The sequence below is a fragment of the Saccoglossus kowalevskii genome, chromosome 13 (assembly GCF_978046115.1).
Source record: "Saccoglossus kowalevskii chromosome 13, keSacKowa6.1, whole genome shotgun sequence".
Taxonomy (NCBI): domain Eukaryota; kingdom Metazoa; phylum Hemichordata; class Enteropneusta; family Harrimaniidae; genus Saccoglossus; species Saccoglossus kowalevskii.
The window spans coordinates 22469222-22491956 of record NC_140653.1 but is presented as its reverse complement, the minus strand read 5'-3'; the positions used below and the strand labels follow the sequence as shown (position 1 = coordinate 22491956).

Sequence of the window (22735 nt, the reverse complement as noted above, 5' to 3'; positions counted from 1 at the left end):
CTCATACGACTAGAACGTTAAATCTGCACAAATGTGAAACAAAATATAAACCGCGATGTCTTCGACATTGTCAAATTTGCAAATGTTTTTTTAGTCGAGAAAATTCAGCGCGCCAGCTTACCAATTTCGGATTTCCGTCACTGTAATTGGGAACACAACTGTTGTTAAAATTGGATAAACATTGTTATATTTGTCATTGTCGTTGATGCCTCACAGAAACCGTAAATAATATACCATATATCTGTTATTAATTGTCAGAGACAAATTTAATCACACCTATTTTTAAAATGCAATTTTGTGAATAGAACATACAAGACCAGAAGTTGATTGCAACATTCGCTCGCCTTTGTTGAACAAGATTGTGGTATTTCTAATATACGAACTAATTCGCAATTGTCACAAGATATCACACTTCTGAAAAATGGCGGTGTATGTTTAATCTGCACCTTCAGGACCATCTTTAGTTCTGTCGGCGTCCTCAAGGGTGAGAGATGTCCCATTTTTCCAACAAGAGATCGAGAAATTATAAAAATATATGTGATTATGACAACCAATAAAAAACAGGTTGTGGGGACGTCGGACGTGTGGCGCCAAATGGGATTCCATATATTTATATGATTATTTAAAATACAAGTAAAACGTGCTATTAACATGTGAGCGATCACGTCGTACCATTTGAGATATAGAGAATCAAGAAAGCTTCCTCAATGCCAAGATACAACCGCCACGCGATACAACTTATTTAATATTTAATTAACACGATGAATAACGAGTGCAATGATAACTATAGCTTGAATTTATAAAGGCTAAACAGATATTTTAGTTTGTGTTAAAATATAACCAGGGTGTATTGAGTTGGTTTAAACTACTGCAATGTGGTTGTTCTTGTTGGTGCATATCTACACCTCAAACACATGTTATTATAAGTATTCATATAGTGGCCACCGTGAAGCGACAACAAGATGAGGTCAGTTCATTTGTATTTCATTTGTATTTTAGATTGCACTATGTAATTAAGTTAGAGCAATATCACTGATAATTATGATTCGATTTGGGACAAAACTACGTAGGGCATATTGGTGTACTATAGACTGATAATTATTTTAATTACAATTACGACGGCCATAACTCAGCAGCTGCCGCCGTCTATTATATTAATTTAGATATAGATGGAAAATAAATGATCAGTAAGGGTCAAACAATCATCCTGTAACTTAATATAAGAATTATACTTTGATACAGGGCCAAGCTCACGGTCATTACGTGGTAATTGGATTGGAGTGAAAGATGCGAACATTTATGTAAGTGGTCTACTAATGACACTCACAGTTTACAATCAGGAGAAATGTGTATTTACTATTGAATTGATATAAGCAGGTCTTAATTTGATATCCTGTATGCGGTGAATGTATAACTGAGCTATGTTCTATTGTACGTCACTGGGGAATTACGTCATAAAGTCGGAATATATCACGATTGAATTTCTTAAATAAAACTGAATTCTTTCCTCAAGTGAAAGAATGCTGATCATTGGTATCAACCTTTCAAGACTCAAGTTGTTTTGTCGTATTAATTGACTGAGATTGTATGTTCAGTGTGTGTACGTACATGTGCACATGCAATGTTTATCAGTCTGGGAATACGTACGGTGTAGCTCATATGGTTCGTTCTGGAAGCTGATGTCGTTTTGAATCAGCTAAAAATAACTTAATGCAACCATTATCCCACTGTATGTAGTGGAACATGATTTAGTAGGTGAGCCACTACTTTGTTGGCGTATATGACACTGATTCGACAACATAATTTTTTCAATAGTGTCTATTTGAATACTATTGACTGTGTTTTTCTATATATTTTTTTAATTTTGGGGAAAATGAACATAATTTACAATTTACGGCATGCTCGACATTTTTGAAAAAGGAAATAGAAAATATGATGCAAGGTTATTTTACAAAAAATGAAAAAAATTAAGCTTTATGTTCAAATAGTTAAACTTAATTATTGCTTCACCAGATGACTCAATTCTGTATTTAAGTATCTGTATTATCTCCAGGACAACCATGCTTTATTAAAGAAGTTCCGCTGACTGGGAATTATAGCTGGGCTACTTACAAACAATCAACTTAGAGCAAGGACGGCATTGTTAATCACAAGTCGTTGATGTCATACGTGAGATGGGATTGTACCCATACGTCATATGAAAGCTGGATTTATTTATCGTTCTGGTATCCATCCAAGGAATTGTCTTTCATTTTTTTCTGTATTTTGGGAGTACTGTGATGTTGTCTGCATTATAAATCAAATACATGTACTGTAAAACCATTCATTTTTACTGGCATTTAAATTCACTATTTAGATGTTATTACTAGCTTTTTAGTTCATGAGCTTGGCAGAGAAACAAGTTCTCTTGTTATTCTACACGTGGATTTAATTTAGCAATTTTTACTTATCATCGAAAATAGTAAAGTTAAAAACCAGTGAAAAATGAATGCGTTTACTGTGATTGTTTTGTTTTTTGAAAATGTTTTTACACAACATTTAACACGTTTGATTTGTTCAACTTATGTAAAACAATACCGAATTATTAATTTAAATTACTGATGCAGAACATTGAAAATTTCAAATTTAAATGATTCAAATATCATTCCTTATATAAAATACTATGACAGACTGATAACCACGTTTAGCTTTTACAACACGGATTAATGATTGATTGTCTGTGTATCTGTCGAGATGGAAGAACAGAAGGCCCAGGTGTCACTTTGTCTGATGTGAACCGTATTTTTTTTAAACACAAACTATTTTGATCATAGATCCCATATGTGACCACTCCTTTGAATATATCTTGTTCTTTAATACAGATGTACTGTGTTGTTTTGTGTTGTGTAAAATAATAAGAAAGAATTGAAATTCAATGAAAATTAGACAATTGATTTTTTTCTAAAAAAAATAAATTTGAACTAGATGATCAAGCAAAGATACAATAACTTAAAAAGACACTTAAATATGGCCAACAACGGTAATCTGGAAAAATAATTTCATGGCAAGGGTCTTGCTAAATTCGTACCTGTGAAGTTCCGACTGACGTTCTAAGGATCAACAGAAAATAAACGGGTAACTGCTCTGTCTGCTTCTCTCTCTCTTGTATGAATTACATTGAACAAACATGTGTTGATATATTGTGTGATGTAGGAATAAAGTTGAATCTCTGCTGATTTGTTTTTGGCACCTCAAATACTGACAGTGTTATCAATACAATTTACAATGATGTGTAACTAGTATGTATAACATTATAATTAGTATTGCCTCTTATTCATAATTCACGTCATTATATAACTAAAAGAAACTCATATTTACTGATGTCACCACAAGGACGACTTGTGTGTATATTGAAATTACTATGTTTGTCACTACGTTGACTCCTATGAGATATAACATTTTTGGGGGGCAATCATATGAATTGATACAATGATGTGGCTTTTCCTTAAATATATATGAGTAATTGGTAAATGGTCAAGTCCTCAGTATAATGAAAAAAAACGCAACATGCACATCAGTCTTTGAAATACTCTGAGATTGTTTGCAATTTTATACGGGAAAAAAGTGATCTCACACTTAACGTATCTGAACTCAGGTACTATTGGAAATATTATCAGATCAATTGAAATCAATAACCATATTCCGTGATGACAGATAGATATATTGCCAGGTCAGTATGAACACGATTTATGTACCACGTGGCATTCCGGCAAAAGTGACGATTGGTGTTTTCAGAGTGGACACATGATAAGTACTGGTATATCCAAATAATTCCTACTCAGGTTGTATTACCTAATAGTCGCCATCAAAGAATTCTAAGGTCATTTGTGTAACTGTTACGCCATAACTATATATCATATAATTCCGTGCAGTCATTGCAGTTCTAGTTTCTAAAATTAATATATTTGTTATTATTCTAATTGTTATGTCTGTGATTGTTCTTTCAAATACTCGTCTGATGGCTGTCATCGGTGACCTCAATAACTGACGAGACTTGAACAAGCAAACAATACACGTAAACAAATACGAGTCTGTGTGGGATTTGAACCGGCGCATACAGTAGTAACATTATAATGTAACATGATCTTCTTCACAACTTTAGTATATGCTGACCCGCACACTATTCAGGCAACCATGGCTAAACATTCAAAATTTAATAGATTTAGGCTGTACAAAGCCCCGAAGAAGAAGACTATACCAGGAATGAACAAAACAAAACAAAATCCTGAAACAGACATACTGCGACCTCAGTTGTATTAGATAACTAGCGTATTGTCGCATTGAGACACTCACAATAGTACGAATATCCGTATTTTTTCTAACTTATGCAAAATGAGGGACAAACTCCCCCACCCTGTTTATGACCACTAATTTTAGCAATGTAAATATTCAGCCTAACCACATTCGTGATAAATTTTAATATTTTCATTGTCACACGCAACGTAATATTACCGTAATTGGTATAGTACAGGTGTGCTGGTTCAAATACCAACATGGCAACAGTAACAGAAAGACTTCCCTGGCGGCGATGATAAAATACGAACACGGAGCCAACAGATGAGGTTTCAACTGGTACTGGTATTATTATACTCTGCAAACATCAAGTACAATAACGCGGTAAAACTCCAAACCTCCGATAACTAGATACTTAAACGCCAACACAATTCAACGAGATCTTTGATCTCAACTCAGTGCTGAACAACCCACCCACTCTGTCTATAAATAGACCATTACATCAGCATACATAATGAGTCTGGAACTTACTACCAATTTCTAGAATGTTCCATTACCTTCTATTGCCTCCTACAGTGTTCTATTACCAATTCAACCAGTTTCTAAACAAAATCTAGAATATTCCACCCAGACACAGTACGGTTCTAGAACATTCTCAGTGACATGGCAGCGGTACATAAGTCGTATGCGACATTCTTCTATGTGATGACTAATACGTTTAATGGGTACCTACATAACATGCCCTATAGTCATAGATATATATGTATATTTTTCAAAGAAATAAGATTAATTTCTAATGCTACAGAAATCAACAATTTTCATTTTCCCACTCTATGCCTTGCGGTGCGAAAATTCTAACCATGTTTGAGTTTTCCATCAATCTATATTCCAATGAAAACGATTCAGACTGATACACAGAGATACAACATTTTTTGTTACCAAAGAAACTGATGTAGTCACATTCTGTGTTGAAAAGATTTCATTAATACGCTGGAGTCTTTTGATTGACAACATATTCGTCGAGAGTGATGGACATATTGTTTGGCAGCGTACTGGCATTCCAATGGAAGCTGTTTACGCTTCCTTGCTGAGGAATAATTTGTAAACTATTATGAAGCGGAACTCTTTATTTTTTAGAAATGGGTTAACGAGAAATAATTCAAAGAGGAAATACCTTTCTCTCACAAGTTTAGATAATTAAATGATGAACTATGTATCAACAAAATGATTATTTTTTCTTGGTGTTTCTAAATTCTTTTGAATAGAAAACCTATCAGGCTGTGACAAGAGTGGTAATGTTGATTTCATCATCATTAATGTTCTAAACCTTATCAATATTGTACTTTCCTCTGGCTATGAGGTATATATTTCACAGCTCATCCAACCATGATGACCAATGTAGTACATATGCTGTGTTTAAAGTGTCAGTCTTCTCTGGTACAGTTAATTAATGCTCCTGTCGTGTTTCTTATTGTGCTGCGTCCTTTTGTCTTTAATATCTTAAATTATTAAATAATTACATATATTACAGAAAATTGTGAACAATTTAAAAAAAAAACAGGTCAACGCCAAAATTTATTTTAATTATAATACGTATGATTTACTATTTTACTTTATGAAGAATTAAAATTAAAATGACGTCATGCGCAATCGACATTCAAAATATGTGGAAGTCTCAAACCACAAATGACAAACGTATTACTACAAATCAAATCATACAACAGCAGCCGCTTTCGTAAAGCATGGACGTATACTGCTACACACACCAGGTTACAATCTGCCTCAATCAAATAGTTCACGTTATGAACGTCTAGTCCAGGTCAGACAAGTGACATTGATACCTGATGCGATTCACTGTTTGTCTACAAAATGATGATATTTTTACAAGAAAGTGAAAGGAGGATTCCTGGAATACAAATTAAAAACAATTTCAATTGACCCACGTAACAAAGGAGTGATTTTCCTTATTGATTGGGCTTACTTTACATCAACTAGTAATTTGTCCACGAAAATTCCCGTATTTATTTAACTATGACTATTATTATCATGGGTATTCGATAAATACAATTCGAGAATGTTACAATTTACTGTGAAATATGTGGTTGAAAGCGAATAAAAATAACTCCCTCCCACGTCATCCCGGAACACATAAAAACACCCACAACTCAGCAGCTAGCAACCACGTAAGTCGATCGTTATCTGGTCTACAGGAAATGAAGCACTGTAGCATGGATTCTACCAATGACACAGTAAAACCACTCTTCATATCGCGTAGGAGATTCGATTGTGAGCTAGTAATCTGATTGTTACAGACGTGATCTAGTGTATTGTGTGTGTTTGACCTATAGTACATATTACGTGATATATGAATTCTTAAAATCTTTTTGATGTAATATAGTTTTACACAATTAGTTTGTCTTTGATAAAAGTTTGGCTGTTTTTGTGCTCTAATGAAACAGTTTTTTTTTACAAAATATGTATTAATATTGATACAACATTAACGGACTAAGATATTATCGTAAACTAAAACCGCATAGGCGTTTTAGGGCCACGTGAAATACAGTATTAGACGTAGTTCGATTAAAAGTGTAGATGTTCGTACCAACGTAGAAATAAGCACATCTTGTGATGTGATATTCACACCCAAATTGACCGGCAATATCGAAAGTGATTAACAATTGATAGGTTATAAAAGTATCACGTTTGTATGTGGGGGGGGGGGGTCGCCATCTAGCTTTTTTTTTTTGATCGTCTTAAATCGACTATCGATACTGGGTTGTTATATACTAGACACTTCAGTTTGATTGTTCATAGAATGATATGTTGCAGGTTACAAGCAATATATAGAAGACTGTATTTTAATTGGATTTCTATTTCCCCAATTCACAAATTGCGGGGGGAAAAGGAATACTATACATGCGAATTATGCAAGTCGATTTAAGTCGAGTGGGTCAAAGAAAAAATGCACACAATAGACAATGCCACCGTGGTTATTTCGCCCCAGGAATTTTGACTAAGATTGATTAATTAAGATTGAAACTGGACGTAGAAACACCGTTACGCCACACGAGATTAGAACTCTCGACCAACGTAAAGCGCAACATTACTATAGGCATAGCATCTCAGTACGCCACAGTCACCGGTGCGATAATATTAAAGCGGGAGAGTCGTCACCTGCGCATGCGTCCCATGGCTATAGCGTATCATTGCTTACAAACAAGCGTCTGCCCATGAGCCTTTGCGTTTTTAGCGTGTGTTGTTATCGTCGCTTGGGACTCAATTTCCGCGCGTGCGCAGGAAACGATCCTCCCGCTTTAATATTAGTATTTGTGCGGGTTTTTTTATATTGTTACTTTCTCTTATCGCATTATATGGGGAGAATAAGGAGCCAATTCGTCGTGCAGCACACGTTTATGTAAACAAAAACAATGATACTTCTCACACACGTTTTATGCGACGCGTGGTACCCATGTCCAACACGCATAAACACAAGTATAAACACCATGATGTCTCAATTTGTGAACGAGTGTCGAGGGACATGTGCAATCATGCACATAGCTAGCAATTGATAGCAAGTGGTGGGGACTGACTGAAACGTACATAGCGAATGAGCATAGCTTATCAATTACAAGCGTAAACATCACGATGTCTCAATTTGTCGATACGAAACAAGTATACACAATCTCTTCTCTCGCACACCAAAAACCTCTTTTTTAAACATTTTGCGGTGACGATTAATTACGTAACTCCTACTCACCACGTCACTCCGTGAGTCAGAAATGTGTCACTGTACAGTATCAATGTACATGTCAGAAAGCTTGTACCTATCGCAATGGATATTAAACATAGACCGGTGACTCTCTATCAGACTTTGGCGCCAAAACGACGTGCATAGTGAATTTCACGTTTTGCACACATGTCTACACTTTCATTACTTGCCATTACCTGTTTGCAATTTGAAATCTTATGTCGATTACAATGCAGCGTGTTTAGAGTGACACAGCTTTTTAATGCTCTTTGTGTTTTTTTCTTTTCTGTGTTGCACCTTTTTGCTTATCTTGCGTTTGTCTGAGGTTGATTCTATTTGATGCGGTACTTTGTAAGTATTTATTCGAGATATTTGTGTTTATTTTGGCGTGTTTTTTAATGTTCATTGTTTGAATCAACATGGCTATTTGCGTGGCCGCATATACGAAGACAAAACGACCGCTCGTTAATCTGATTCAAAATCATGATATTCGTGGTGACGGATTTGAATTGTCGCATTCAGACTTATGTACAAGCGTAGGAAAATGTACTCGGTGGTATTGTTGCGGCTTCCTTGACTATCACTTCTACTAAACTCTCTATTACAACATTATAAACGTGTTGGTACGTTGCGTCAGCTCTGTGATTTTACCCTGAAACGACTAATGGGTTTGGCACACAATTAGTGCGATGGTTCCTTCTGTGTGATTGATGGAGGTGTCTTACCTCTATTTTGCATCAGAGCAAAAAACCTAAGAAACTGTTTGGTTTGTAGTGATTGGAAGTGCAGTGATACCATAATACATCCAGACAAAACCTGTAGCATTCTAAGTAGGCATATCCATGACAACATCAATCTGTTAAGGGAGAGGTCAAATGAATTAGAAATCACAATACAGTTGTATAATACGATCAAGACTTATTTTGAAGGGGGAATGTAACTACTTTTACACCATGACTGAACTAAACTTTCCGACGAGCTCAACTTACCACTTTATATGTTTGTATGAAGTACAATCTATAAATATTTGAGCCGTGTCCTGTTTATGACCAATAATTCACAAAAAACTGGACGCTGTTTGGCTTGACATACTAATTTCAATAATCGTTGTGAAGAGCTAGTTTTAAATAAATACGAAGACCTGCATTAGCGTATTTCAACCTGAAAGTGCTCTTCAGTGATTGGGACGTTACACTTGAACACATCTTTTTAATTGCTAATTTTTTTGGAGAACATCATGTCTCGTCTTGTTCAACCAGAATTTTGTACTTCCTGTTTAGCGGTTTATAAACTGATTATGAATACTAACTTCCGTAATGTGAACCAGTGAGAAAGTTTAAGAATATATTGACGGTGGAGAATGTGCTGTGTCACCTCCAGAATAACTCTTCTCGCTTTCTTCTGTAATATGCTGGAAAGTTTCATGACCATGGTGTTCTTTACAAAACACATAAAGGTGTTGGATTTGGGATAATTAGAAACTCACGTGCTTGAGCGCATGCGCAATGTGTCTTTTTTTCAGTAGAGAATATTCATTGGCAAGCCGAAAACATGCAAAGGAGCCGAAGATTTTGTTGGAGAGCTATATTTGCACACACAGGGTTGCATTTTTGTTTTATGTTACTTGTTCTGTGCATTAAACGTTTTATTTTTATTCCTTGCCCGTCACTTAGGGCGAACACACGCTACCAAATTTCGAAAAAAGTTTACCTCAACAAAACAAAACAGAACAAAATAAAATATGCATCAAAGTCATTAAGTATTGTTTCAGACAACAGTGTCCCTCGGCTTGGGTACGCTTAACAATATTACCACATACTGACCGAACGTACGAATGTATGCGTTACATCCGGGCCTTTTTTCGAGTCATCGACCAATCAGATGACGTTTTACGGGTTTGGGTGCTCGTTGTCACCTAAAACAGAAGATGAACATGCAAGGAAAGCTTCCAGAAAATAATATATTGACCCTTGTAATATTGATTGCATTGTCCTTAAATGTTGACAAAACCATCAAAAGTGCCGCTCAATGGTGTCATGAGAAAATAAAGATTTAAACTGCACAGCACAGAGCATTTTATTTAGTTCACTGATGTTTCTCGGGAAACAAAATCATGATATGGTAAGCACGGTTGGCTGGTAGAAAGATGTGTAACTAAAATATGTGCTAATTTAAGCACGACACGTTCTACCACAGCTTTTGGTAATTTTTGTTGGCACGTCAACAGCTGTATCTGAATGTAAGAACATTTCGTCGAGAAAAGTCAGAAAAAAAAGCGAAACCAAAATCTCACAAAATCTCGCGAGAATTGTCCACAAGCCTTTGATAACATTTAATTAATTCTGTTTGGACTTCATCAATATTAAAATATTATCATATTAATAATTGTCCATCCGAAAGCCCGGTAGACAGAAATATTACTGGTTTTACTTTTTCAGTTTGTTTATTGATTCATTTTAAACTGTTTTCTTTTTGACAGTTCACCCCTTTCAATAAGAGTTCAAATATTGTTTATATTATTACTGTTTATTCATCGTCAAGATCACTAATGGCATTCAGCCAAAAAGTAATGTCAGTACATTGTATTACAATACATGGTGAAATCAGTGAGAGAAAGATATATAGACCTCACTCAAGGCATTTAGCCAAGAAGTAATGTCAGTACATTGTATTACAATACATAGTGAAATTAGTGTGAGAAAGATATATAGACCTCACTCAAGGCATTTAGCCAAGAAGTAATGTCAGTACATTGTATTACAATACATAGTGAAATTAGTGTGAGAAAGATATATAGACCTCACTCAAGGCATTCAGCCAAGAAGTAATGTCAGTACATTGTATTACAATACAGTGAGAGAAAGATATATGGACCTCACTCAAGGCATTCATCCAGGAAGTGATATCAGTATTACAATACATGGTGAAATTAGTGAGAGAAAGATATATGGACTTCACTCAAGGCATTCAGCCAGGACGTAATGTCAGTATTACAATACATGGTGAAATCAGTGACAACAAGATATATGGACCTCACTCAAGGTATTGAGCCAGGAAGTAATGTCAGTATTACAATACATGGTGAAATTAGTGACAACAAGATATATGGACCTCACTCAAGGTATTAAGCCAGGAAGTAATGTCAGTATTACAATATATGGTGAAATCAGTGTGAGAAAGATATATGGACCTCACTCAGGGCATTCAGCCAAGACGTAATGTCAGTATTACAATACATGGTGAAATCAATGAGAGAAAGATATATGGACCTCACTCAAGCCATTCAGCCAAGACGTAATGTCAGTAATACAATACATGGTGAAATTAGTGAGAGAAAGATATATGGATCTCACTCAAGGCATTCAGCCAGGAAGTGATGTCAGTATTACAATACATGGTAAAATCAGTGAGAGAAAGATATATGGACCTCACTCAAGGCATTCAGTCAGGAAGTAATGTCAGTATTACAATACATGGTGAAATTAGTGAGAGAAGGATATATGGACCTCACTCAAGGCATTCAGCCAGGAAGTAATGTCAGTATTACAATACATGGTGAAATCAGTGAGAGAAAGATATATGGACCTCACTCAAGGCATTCAGTCAGGAAGTAATGTCAGTATTACAATACATGATGAAATTAGTGAGAGAAAGTATATGGACCTCACTCAAGGCATTCAGCCAGGAAGTGATGTCAGTATTACAATACATGGTAAAATCAGTGAGAGAAAGATATATGGACCTCACTCAAGGCATTCAGCCAGGAAGTGATGTCAGTATTACAATACGAGATGAAATTAGTGAGAGAAAGTATATGGACCTCACTCAAGGCATTCAGCCAGGAAGTGATGTCAGTATTACAATACATGGTGAAATCAGTGAGAGAAAAATATACAGACCTCACTCAAGGCATTCAGTCAAGAAGTAATGTCAGTATTACAATACATGATGAAATTAGTGAGAGAAAGATATGTGGACCTCACTCAAGGCATTCAGTCAAGAAGTAATGTCAGTATTACAATACATGATGAAATTAGTGAGAGAAAGATATATGGACCTCACTCAAGGCATTCAGCCAGGAAGTAATGTCAGTATTACAATGCATGGTGAAATTAGTGAGAGAAAAATATATGGATCTCACTCAAGGCATTCAGTCAAGAAGTGATGTCAGTATTACAATACATGGTGAAATCAGTGAGAGAAAGATATATAGACCTCAAGGCATACAGCCATGAATTAATGTCAGTATTACAACACATGGTGAAATCAGTGAGAGAAAGATATATAGTTCTTAGGACATACAGCAAGTAGTCATGTGAGGTTTTTTTGAGAAGTGTGAATGCCTCGTTATATATTTCATAAGATATAATCAAATAGTTTAAGTTAGAAACTCTTGGTTTATGAAAAAAAGTGGCACTGATGCATTATGTGTTCGTGAACTAATGATATGTGCAAAACAAACTTTTGAATGTTAGGAAAGTTGTTCCCTAAGAAATCATTGATTTAAGTTTCGAAGAAGAGAAGATACCTTCTTAATTACAATTGTTGTACAAGCCGATGATTCGATATTTTATAATAGAGAAGCTTAATATATACATCGTGCTCCATCTTCATCTTTTGAATATAAATCTCATTAAAAATTCGAAACAAAAATTAAACTCGGGCATGGAGTGTTTTCAGTAATGAAAATAAAACTAATATCGGAGATCAAAAAGGGTGACTTGCTTTTCAAGTAAAATCTGGATTTAAATACAAATACATATGGTAACTTAATGCGTCCAAACAATGTGTAGGTGCAACCTTTCCCGGTTACCGTGTCCGTTCATGTCGAGTACTAGTATACTCGACTCACGCAAGTCGAATGAACTATTATACACACAACACACAGCCGTCTGAAATTACAATGCCAGTCAATACAGATGACAATCTCTTAGTACAAGATAAGAAAGAAGGTTTGAATCGAACTCCTAATAATCACAGAGCACGGTGATGTAAAATTGTAAATTAGTTTTCGTGTATTCAAAGCGACTAGTAAGCGTCAATAATTAAAGAATTGCAGCTTATAGTCTAAGACGTAATAACCACGCGCATGTTCTTTTCATTTGTGCCCACTTCGAAAAGATTTCGTATTGCTGAAAAATGTGACGTAATCTCGTCCGGTAGAACCAAATGAAAGTGAACAAAGGGGAGAACAGGAAAGTAATTTGACGGAATGTGTGCAGCATTGTTATATGAATATATCCATGGTAACCATTTGAACGCCATATTTTTCGACCAAACTTTTTTTCCTGTTGTTGGTATTATAATATTTCTATAATTTATTTGTGATACATATCTGCTTAAGTTTGCGTTTTCAGTTTCCTTCTAGTCAATGGAAACACAATTCCAATAGAAATGTCAGAACCTCAAGAAATTCAAGATAAAAATCAACCACAACAACAAGTAAAGAGAAACGACGCTTAACTATACATTAGGATAAGTGCATGAACAGTGCAGTGTATCTGAGAAGTAAACCTCTTCCGTGATAAGGGTAGAACAACAATAGTATCCACATAGTATCGAATCGCGACACTCTCCTGGCGTGGAGAAAAAAATTCAAAGGACAGCTTAGTTTTGATTTACGAGCACTTCACCTTCATTTTCTACAAAATCTACTGGCGTCAGAAATTGCACGGCGTAAGGGGGGGATGTCGAGTTATGACGTCACGTGCCCTCGGATGATTAAAGATCGCTCGCTCGACTACCACGCACCGAGACTAATTCAACAAGGTGGAATACAATAGAATGACTTGTAATCGCATTACTACCGTATGAGTGCAAGCGAACATGAAGTTGAACTGAGGGACGAGAAATAGATGAATCAAGCTTAGTGAATCAAGGTACACATACGGTAACGGAATAGCCAATACGGTCACCATGACAACTCATTTCCAACGGAAATACCACTTGAGATGTGTGTTTTAATTCTGCTAAAAAAACGATAACAGTTTCATTATATACTACGTACGACCTTTGTGAATACATCCCCCCCTTGCTAAGAGTGTGTTTGTACGTTATTTTTTGCGAGACATTCCCCGTGAACCACACGTCATTGATCGACAACGCTCCCAGCATGCGTCCGCCAGTTCACATGTCAACTCACACCTCGGGAGGTAGTAATGTTTAGAAAAGGATAAAACTGGGCATTATATCTTTACGCCCGGCATCATATGATAGACTGCTTTGGATATTGAAAATTAAAAGTGAATATGCATGCGAAAAAACCGTGACGTGCAAACATTTGTGACAAAATTTGAAAAAAAAACGGTGGTGAAGCACTGTCAATGAGTTAAATGTGTGAGACAAGAAACACTCATGGCAAACATGGCATCATTTTGCGTTCACGTACGTCCTGATAACGATCAATTTTGTTCTTAGCTGGAACGATCACTCCATTAATGGACGAAACAGCGTAAGTATATATAAATGCGATGACCTTTCACCTTTATTATGTCACGCTGTATGCGTCAACTCGTGACAGAGTTATGTAAGACGGCGACGCACTAAAGAATCGCACACGGTGGTGTGGTGTGCGTGTACACATGGTCACTGTCGATCGATCTGTATTATCTCGCTGTGTATTGACAATTTACTCCGTAAATTCACCAAAGTATTGTTTATAACATGGCTGCTCTATATGATACAACGCCTAGCGATTCGGTATATCACATTTACTCGAAGATAACAGAAACTCGAGCCTAATACAGTGTCCGAGGATGATATTTGGCTTATAAGTGTTGGTCTAATCGATTGATTGATTGATTGATTGACTGATTTGTTGGTTAATTGACAGGCTGACTGACGGACTGACTGACTGAACTGACCACGGAGAGTTGACATCAGTCATAGTGACCAATTAATACTAGATTAATATGAATTCAAATAAAAACAAAAGAAGGTCAGTAGTTACACGGCTAATGATAAGTCCCGGTGAAAGTTATAATCACGGACGTCAACAAGGAGTTTCCCCTGTCGACCATTTCTTAGTCATGAGTGTTAATAACTAAGCGTCGTGATTACTCGAACAACCGAGCTGACAAATCAGAGAAAATGTGACACGAATCAATTCTGCACCGATAAATATTTGAATATATACCGTGGACGCGAAAGTACGACCCACCCAGACAAATATGTACTCTATAATTAGGTACTGGAGTACTCCTCAAATGTTTTATATCTTATACGATATGGGTTTAATGTTTCATGTTCCACGATGATATTATTCATTGGTGTTACGCTTTTTCTAAATTGCGGAAAAAAGGATACGACAACGGTTGTTCAGTGTATCTGCTACACGATTGATTCTTATCATCAGCTGATTTATCTATCGGCACCTTTGAGCTGTTATTCACTTTCGAATACGCCATTACGAACACTGTCCTTTCATTCCTTCAAGCTCAGATAATGAATTCAAACTGAACCCGAACCATTCCTCCGAATAACCTTTCACACCGGAAATTCCTGATTTTAAGTTTAATCGACGCAAAATATGTACGGCCTTCAGAAATGAATTACTATAATAATATATTTTGTTTAAACATGCAAATTTACAAGTGGCCGGGAGGTATATCGGATTAACAACGATATATACGATATTATTTCGGATAATCCGCGCGGCTTTATTTAATATAATGGCTGTACGATGCGATGTATAGTACAGACGACTCGTCTAAGTAAGATATGCGACTGGGGTTAAATTCATCTCTGATTTATGTGCATAAATAGAGAGCCAGCTACCTAACGCGATTACAAAAAGCAAATTGGAAAATAAATCAATTAATGTTTAAACCTAGCTTTTTTGGTCTCAGAGCAGGTGAAACAGAGTTTCAAAAATTATAGGTTAATGTGAATGAAAAAATCTCCAAATAGACAACAACACTGATTGTGTGGGAGCGGAATGAGTCTGTATGACAGCGAAATTGAAATCTTCTAGTAGAATGATTCGGAGATTGCTAATAAGTTTGCCTCCCTTGTCTAATTCTGCTGATTATATACTCAATAAAGATTAACCTAAAGCCGAATGTGCAACGCGCATCGCATATTAAACAAATATCGCGAGTTATAGCCCCTTTCACGGTGTGTATAATGCCGTGGTTTAGTGCTGCCTCAAAATAACGACGACCACGTGCTGTTCTATGTCACGTATTAAACCACCTGTTGTCACATTACGTTAAAATTGTATCGATTTGTAACCTATATTTGTTGTTATAAATAATTGTTGTCCTCCTACCTCGATTAACTAAAGGCTGGCTTATTAACGTGTAATCGGCTGCGTTGAAGCTTATCAACCGACACACAGTTAGTTTCCAACAGAATTCTGACAGAGAACGCGGAAAACCGGACAAATAAATTGGGTCAACCAGTCGTTCACTAACATCGATGTCAAATGGCCGTTAGAAATATTCAATATTTATTTCGCTGTCATTTTACGAGCTGATTATTTATTTGGCAGTTCCCTTGTTGCAGGTGGTACTAATTATTGGCTAGTGCACATCATTTTTTTTATTTTGTGCATGTTTTCCGGAAGCTCTGCAGTTTCACCTTGTCAATTGGTTCATCACAGAGCGCATGTGTAGTGGAATTCCGTGTAAGTGAGTAAGATAGCTTAAAATTGAATGGTTTATGGATTGGTTCACCTATCGCTGTCTCCTGTTGGCACGTGATTACGTCAGGTGGTGATCTCATGCCGATTTCGTACTACGAGGGTGCGTGGCGTTTTTTTTTTCTCTCTCTCGCATTTACATATTCTGAACTGCCACGTTCGCCTAATTACAGGCGAAGTGTTCTCTCGCTCGTTTCACGTCACAGCCACGAATGGAATACCCTGCTGGGCGCATCTTCACTGACACGGTTACTAACTGTACGGCGAAGCCGACACCGCAACAGCAGCAGCCACAATCAGAAAATATTTCATGAGGGACGTTTTTTTAGCGGATCACGGGAGTCTCGCTTTTTATAAGGCGACATGGCTTACAACGACAGTTCGTCTATTATCATTAATATAACGGATGAGTATTTATCGTACCGGCCACCGGAGTGGTTTTTCAGCTTGTTCGTCCCGCTGTTCTCTGGACTAGTGTGCATTACCGGTATTCCTGGCAATGGATTTGTCATGTTTATGCTACTGCGTTACTCTGGGCTGAGAACCGTGCCCAACGTCTACATTTTCAACCTGGCTTTAGCCGATCTGATGTTTTTGTGCAGTTTGCCGTTTCTCGCCTACCTCAATTCGACGTTTCAGTGGATTTTCGGCGGAATCATGTGTAAACTTGTACTCGGCATAGATGGGATGAACATGTTCACTGGTATTTACATTCTGACTGCTATGAGCGTTGATCGCTATTTGGCGATAGTGCACGGAATACGCTCGATGAAGTATCGAACGGTAAAGATGGCGAAATTTGTCAACTGTGCTATGTGGGCGCTCTCCGTAGCGGTAACATTACCTGTATGGATATACGCACAAGAATATGAAGGGGGTTGTGACATGTCACTACCCGATCACCTTGGAAAATCCTGGTTTATACTTTACACATTCGTATTGGGATTTATCGTGCCGGTATTTATAATAACTGGCTGCTATGTTTTTATTTCATATCACATTTTAACGACAGAAGGACCGAGGTCTGAGAATAAACAAAAATCCATAACCGGTCAAAAAAAAGTGTTCGTCATGGTGGCGCTCGCTGTTGCTGTTTTCATTATATGTTGGTTGCCTTTTTACATTGTGCGACTAGTATATATATTTGGTGTCTATAACAAAAAAGTCATTATACTTTTCTTCGTCAGCATGTGGATGGGGTACGCCAACAGTGCCCTCAACCCGCTTATATATACGTACACGGGTGGCAACTTCCGCAGAAACTTTGCGAAGATGCGGAAGCGATCGTCGGGCAGCCGTAGGAGCTCATTCAGAAACTCTGACCGCCACACGACGATACGGCGAGGCGACAAAATACAGTATACGAAACCGAACCGGACTAAACGTCGGAAGGTGAATCATAACCACGACGTCGACTACGATACGACATACACGACGTGTGTCTACGTCCCAAACCACTCACGCGAAGTCATTACAGAGCTCGTATCCGTGATTTGATCCTTGATCATTATCGTTAAAATTACTTAATTAGTTTTTTCCAAGTAATTATTGGTCAAATGAAGACAGTGTGTAAACTTACGGGACGTTATCGGAGGAATCATTACCATTATCATTATCGTACAAACCTAAAAGACTACAGTATCCGCGTATCGTCATTAGCAATCTAGTGAAAAGTATACACAGCGGAATTGCACTGAGTGAAAAGGAATAGAAACACAGACATCAGACCACAGAATAGATTACCATCTTTGTTACTCTGGTTAATATAAAGGTAATTACTTGAACTAATCCACAGAACCTCGTATCAACAATTTTATTGTTATTTGGGGACCAATCTTGTTGCCATATGTACTTGTTTGTTATATTCCCCATGTTGGCAGTATACTCACGGCATTTACAACGCATCCAGGGAAATTAGACGTTATTTGTAATCGGCTTAAAGAATGGAAAATTGAAATAGGCAGCTTCTGATCCAATTTGATCTGTGCTTGTTGCGCTCTAATGACGGTCCACATTATATAGCTATGCCATCTTGTGTTGCATTCCAAAACAAATACAGTTAGTTGGTGCGCATTACTATGGAATGATATATTAATTTGAAATCTTGATTAGATGGTGCTTCCAGGATGTCATAAAGATCGCCAGTATTGATAAAAGGAATGTGCGTGACAGACTTAACATCACGGTGTCGTATCTTCGTATACATGATATCAACGGATCTAACGAATAATTGAACTTCCAAGTAGAACCGTAAACATGTTACAGTACATGTGCTTAACAAATGTGAGGTGCCGCCCCGCCCACTTTTGTTGAGCAGTCACTCAGCACTGCAGTTAACGTCCATTCTCATTCAGCCCCCAGCCTCGTCCCACGACTTACAGTGGTGAAAGAATAGTGACTGACAGCGCTAGCACTGCTTGGTTCTAACAGTTTGCATTTTATCGTGGGTGGTTCTAGTGTCGTAGTAACTAGACCGAATGTAACTATTTTATGATGTTGACTTTCAGATCGTTATATTTGGCCTGTACAGAGGTACATGTTATTACATGTTGTCTATATGTACCATGCGATGTAGAATAGGGCAAAATAAACTGAATAACGACACACGGGAACTTATTTCTCGCTATCGCTGTAAAACAAACCGTTATCGGATTGTTTCAACATTTAGCATGTTGGTAGTTCACAAGAAAGCATGGGGGCGTGGTGTTAAATTCTAAAGCTCCGATCCGGCTAACTAACATAGTGATCGTATTTCATGTTAATATCGTTTGAGGCCAGAGTGTATGGAAAATCTCGCCCATTTGTTATTTCGCTACTCTCTTTTTTCGCAAATATTGTCAATTCTGTAGACATTATATTATATAGTCATTTTCCACGAACTTCACATTATTTCCATGGCCTGGTCACGGTGCCCTCAACTTGGAGAACACATTGTGAATGTGTTGTTAATAAAAAAAAACAGTATATAAACGTATTTAGTAGTAATAGTTTTCACAGTGTGGTTATATAAAAAAGATCGATGGATTTCAATATAAGAATTGGGGTCACGAGTGATGCCGTGGGCCGAAGTTTAATTATCATACCAACTAGATTTTTCCTTTAAAAAGTATTATTTACGCAAAAGCGTGCTTCTCTCTGCGCTATTATGTGTCTTATGTGTCTACCCTTTTTTCTGACTTAAATAAAATATAAAAAAATATTCCCTTAATGTTTCCCATCAGAAAAACTGACCCTTTTGCATTTGATCGCATAATCATCACGGTGGTTGGAAGTTTTTCGTAGTGACTGATGTAGATTGTATACATATATCTTGATATATCTTCGCCCAAACTCTTCAAATTGAATGGTAATGGGATCGAAGCGAGAGTCGAGGAAGACAGAAAGTATTTAGTGCACCATCCCTATTTGATAGCGATAGAAGATCGGTTAATATTGGGCGAACTTCTTTCAGATTAGTTCATTTTTAGCGACACTTATAAAACCAACTTCTTCTACACAGGTGTTGTAAGTGGGATTCAGACTATGCCTAGTATTCAGCGAAGCAATATCAGCTCACAGGCTGCTCGTTTCAGACATTTTTTGTCGATTATTTTAATATGAGTTAAATCTTACATCAGCGAGTTATCGATTTGTTCCGCCAAATTAATGCACATCCATGTACCTATGGATATTACATCACTGATACTATAAGCACATGTAAATGGTCTAATAAAATAACGAATATCAAGTGATTCACTGATTTTTACTTCTGAAAGTGTTTACATTGTTTAAATTGTTGTAAAAGCGTTCACAATTGGACGTACGCTAGTGATATAACAACAGGTTACCTCCATGTGGAGGTTGGCAATTATTACACTTCATTAAATGAATATTCAAATGAGATTGCAGATTATGTAAAAGCGTGTATGTGCATCGGCGATTATAATCCCTAACCTCACAGTGTATTAAATGCATAAACGCATGTTTGCTATTAAAAAATCCGTAAATCTACGATCAATTCTCAGTGTGCGTATTTTTTTTTCATGGACAGATTTGTTTTGCAGCGAACCGGATATGGCACTAACCTCGCTTATATTCACCATTCACAAGATCACGTACTGTTAGCTTTAACCCTGGCTATTTGTGAAATCACGCATTCAGTGTCCATGTAATTAGTGCCACAATGACAACTCTCATACACTCAGTCATATTTATACGCCGAGGAACGGAATCGTAGTCTAGAGCTGTACAATGCAAATTGTGTTTGCATCGGTTGATAATTGTCAAGGAAAAAATCTTCTCTGTTTTATGTGACGTTATTTAATTTATTGCTATGTTTATGTATGTAGCAAAACAAGGAATAATCATAGACCTTAGAAAGGTCTATGGAATAATTGCTTCGGTAGGCGTCAATTATAGCAAATGGTTGATCATGTTTCAGTGACACACATACCGCGAGATATGTCCACCTTTAGCTATAAAAATATATACGAGAAATCAAACTGAACACGGTTTTATTCTTTGATGCGGTTAAAAAATTACTAGGAATTAACAAAGTGAGTAGAAAATAGAATCACCGTAACGTTCAATATTGACTTTCCAGAGATATTACACACTAGTAAGGTCATTGTTATTAAGTAGAAAAAATATGTCTCGTTAATCTATTGGTGTATCTTGTCATTTTGGCGTGATTAAATGATATCCCCGTATTGTAGAGTTCAACTTTTTATCAATAATTTGATATGATATCGCTTCGTTCTTGCCATATGTTGGTAACTAGCGTACCTTCGATACGCCGCTTGATAACGCACAAATGCAATGTACGGGAGAATGAGCACTCACTTTTACAAGGCGTCAATTGTATCTGTAATACGCGCTCCGTGATTTGAACGCCATTAGCACGATTACACGTCTTCGTGCCGGCGTATCGAAATAGCGAGGTAATGATGATTTTTTTTTATCGATGGTTGGCGCCATCGTTGATATATATTGACCAGGCATTAGTGTGTCGACGCCCGCTGGAGAAACTAAAATACACGCAGTAGTCAATTCAATAACGTCAGTTGAATACTGACTTCATCGATAACCATATATTCAACTCACAGGTCAGAAATCAGTGCCCGCTGAGAAAAAAATTAAGTTGACACGGTAGATATCAATTCAATTTCATGTTTGTTGCTTTGTTTAGTAATACCACATATATTCAGCCAAATGTCAGTGAACTTACATGATATGTATTTATATGCTTACTATTATTTCCGTAACGTTATTGCTTTTTTGCTGTGGGTATGTAATTTTGTTAATGGAGCCTTAAAGAGAACGTATTTTTGCGATATTATTTTTTTCATTTGTTCCAGGTGAAATGATTTAATGTACTATAACGAGATGAATACCTATATTTCTTCATGTGCCAAAGTGGGCACAATGACGTGAGTCATGTATGTTTGTTATTATCCGGGGCTCCGTGCTTTGTATCCTAAACTAAGTGCGAATACTCAAGTTGCAAGGCAGGTCTTACTTATGACTGATTAAAATAACTTGACATCACGGATACGTTCGCCGATGACAGTTTTCCTTTGAGGTGAACACATGAGCATCTAAGTTAATGTGAAAGCGTTTTTTTTATATGAGAAAAAACGACGTGTTGCTTCAATCAGGGGTAATTACTGCCTGTCTGCTTGGTTTCAATATCTCTTGTTGTTGCCTTCGGCAAGTCATGCTTTTCCGCATGTCACAGTCGCTCATTTTACTCGCCGTTGGGGATGGTGACAAACGTCTGGGCTTATCGCATTACTATAGGATTCAACTTCGATGCGTGAAGATGTCAAACCTAGGGATTTTTTTAAGGGGATGGGTGTTTAACTGATGCGCTCGATCAGCTATGGCATGTGCGAATGATCTCACCTGTAAGCGCGTTGCTGGATACACTTTGTAACAATGAAGGCAAGTGACCCGTGAGGGCATAGTGTTGCCGAGAGCAACCTCGTTCGATTTCGTAGCGTGTGTGTCGCTATCAATCACACTATGACGTGCCTGGGGCGAACAATTTCCAACCGGAAAAAAATAAATCCGACACTACAGTGGAATTAGACTTA

At 37.0% G+C, this 22735-nt stretch overlaps 1 protein-coding gene across 1 annotated transcript; it reads left to right on the top strand.

The window, feature by feature from the left end:
• The first annotated feature begins 17024 nt into the window (after positions 1-17024).
• Positions 17025-18158, top strand: LOC100377683 (somatostatin receptor type 5-like). The gene has a single exon (XM_002737352.1). The coding sequence runs from the start codon at positions 17025-17027 to the stop codon at positions 18156-18158; it is 1134 nt and encodes a 377-aa protein (XP_002737398.1).
• Positions 18159-22735: the final 4577 nt, after the last annotated feature.

Excerpts from the sequence above, each read along its gene's own strand:
- LOC100377683 (XM_002737352.1), top strand. The coding sequence starts at position 17,025 with ATGGCTTACAACGACAGTTCGTCTATTATCATTAATATAACGGATGAG.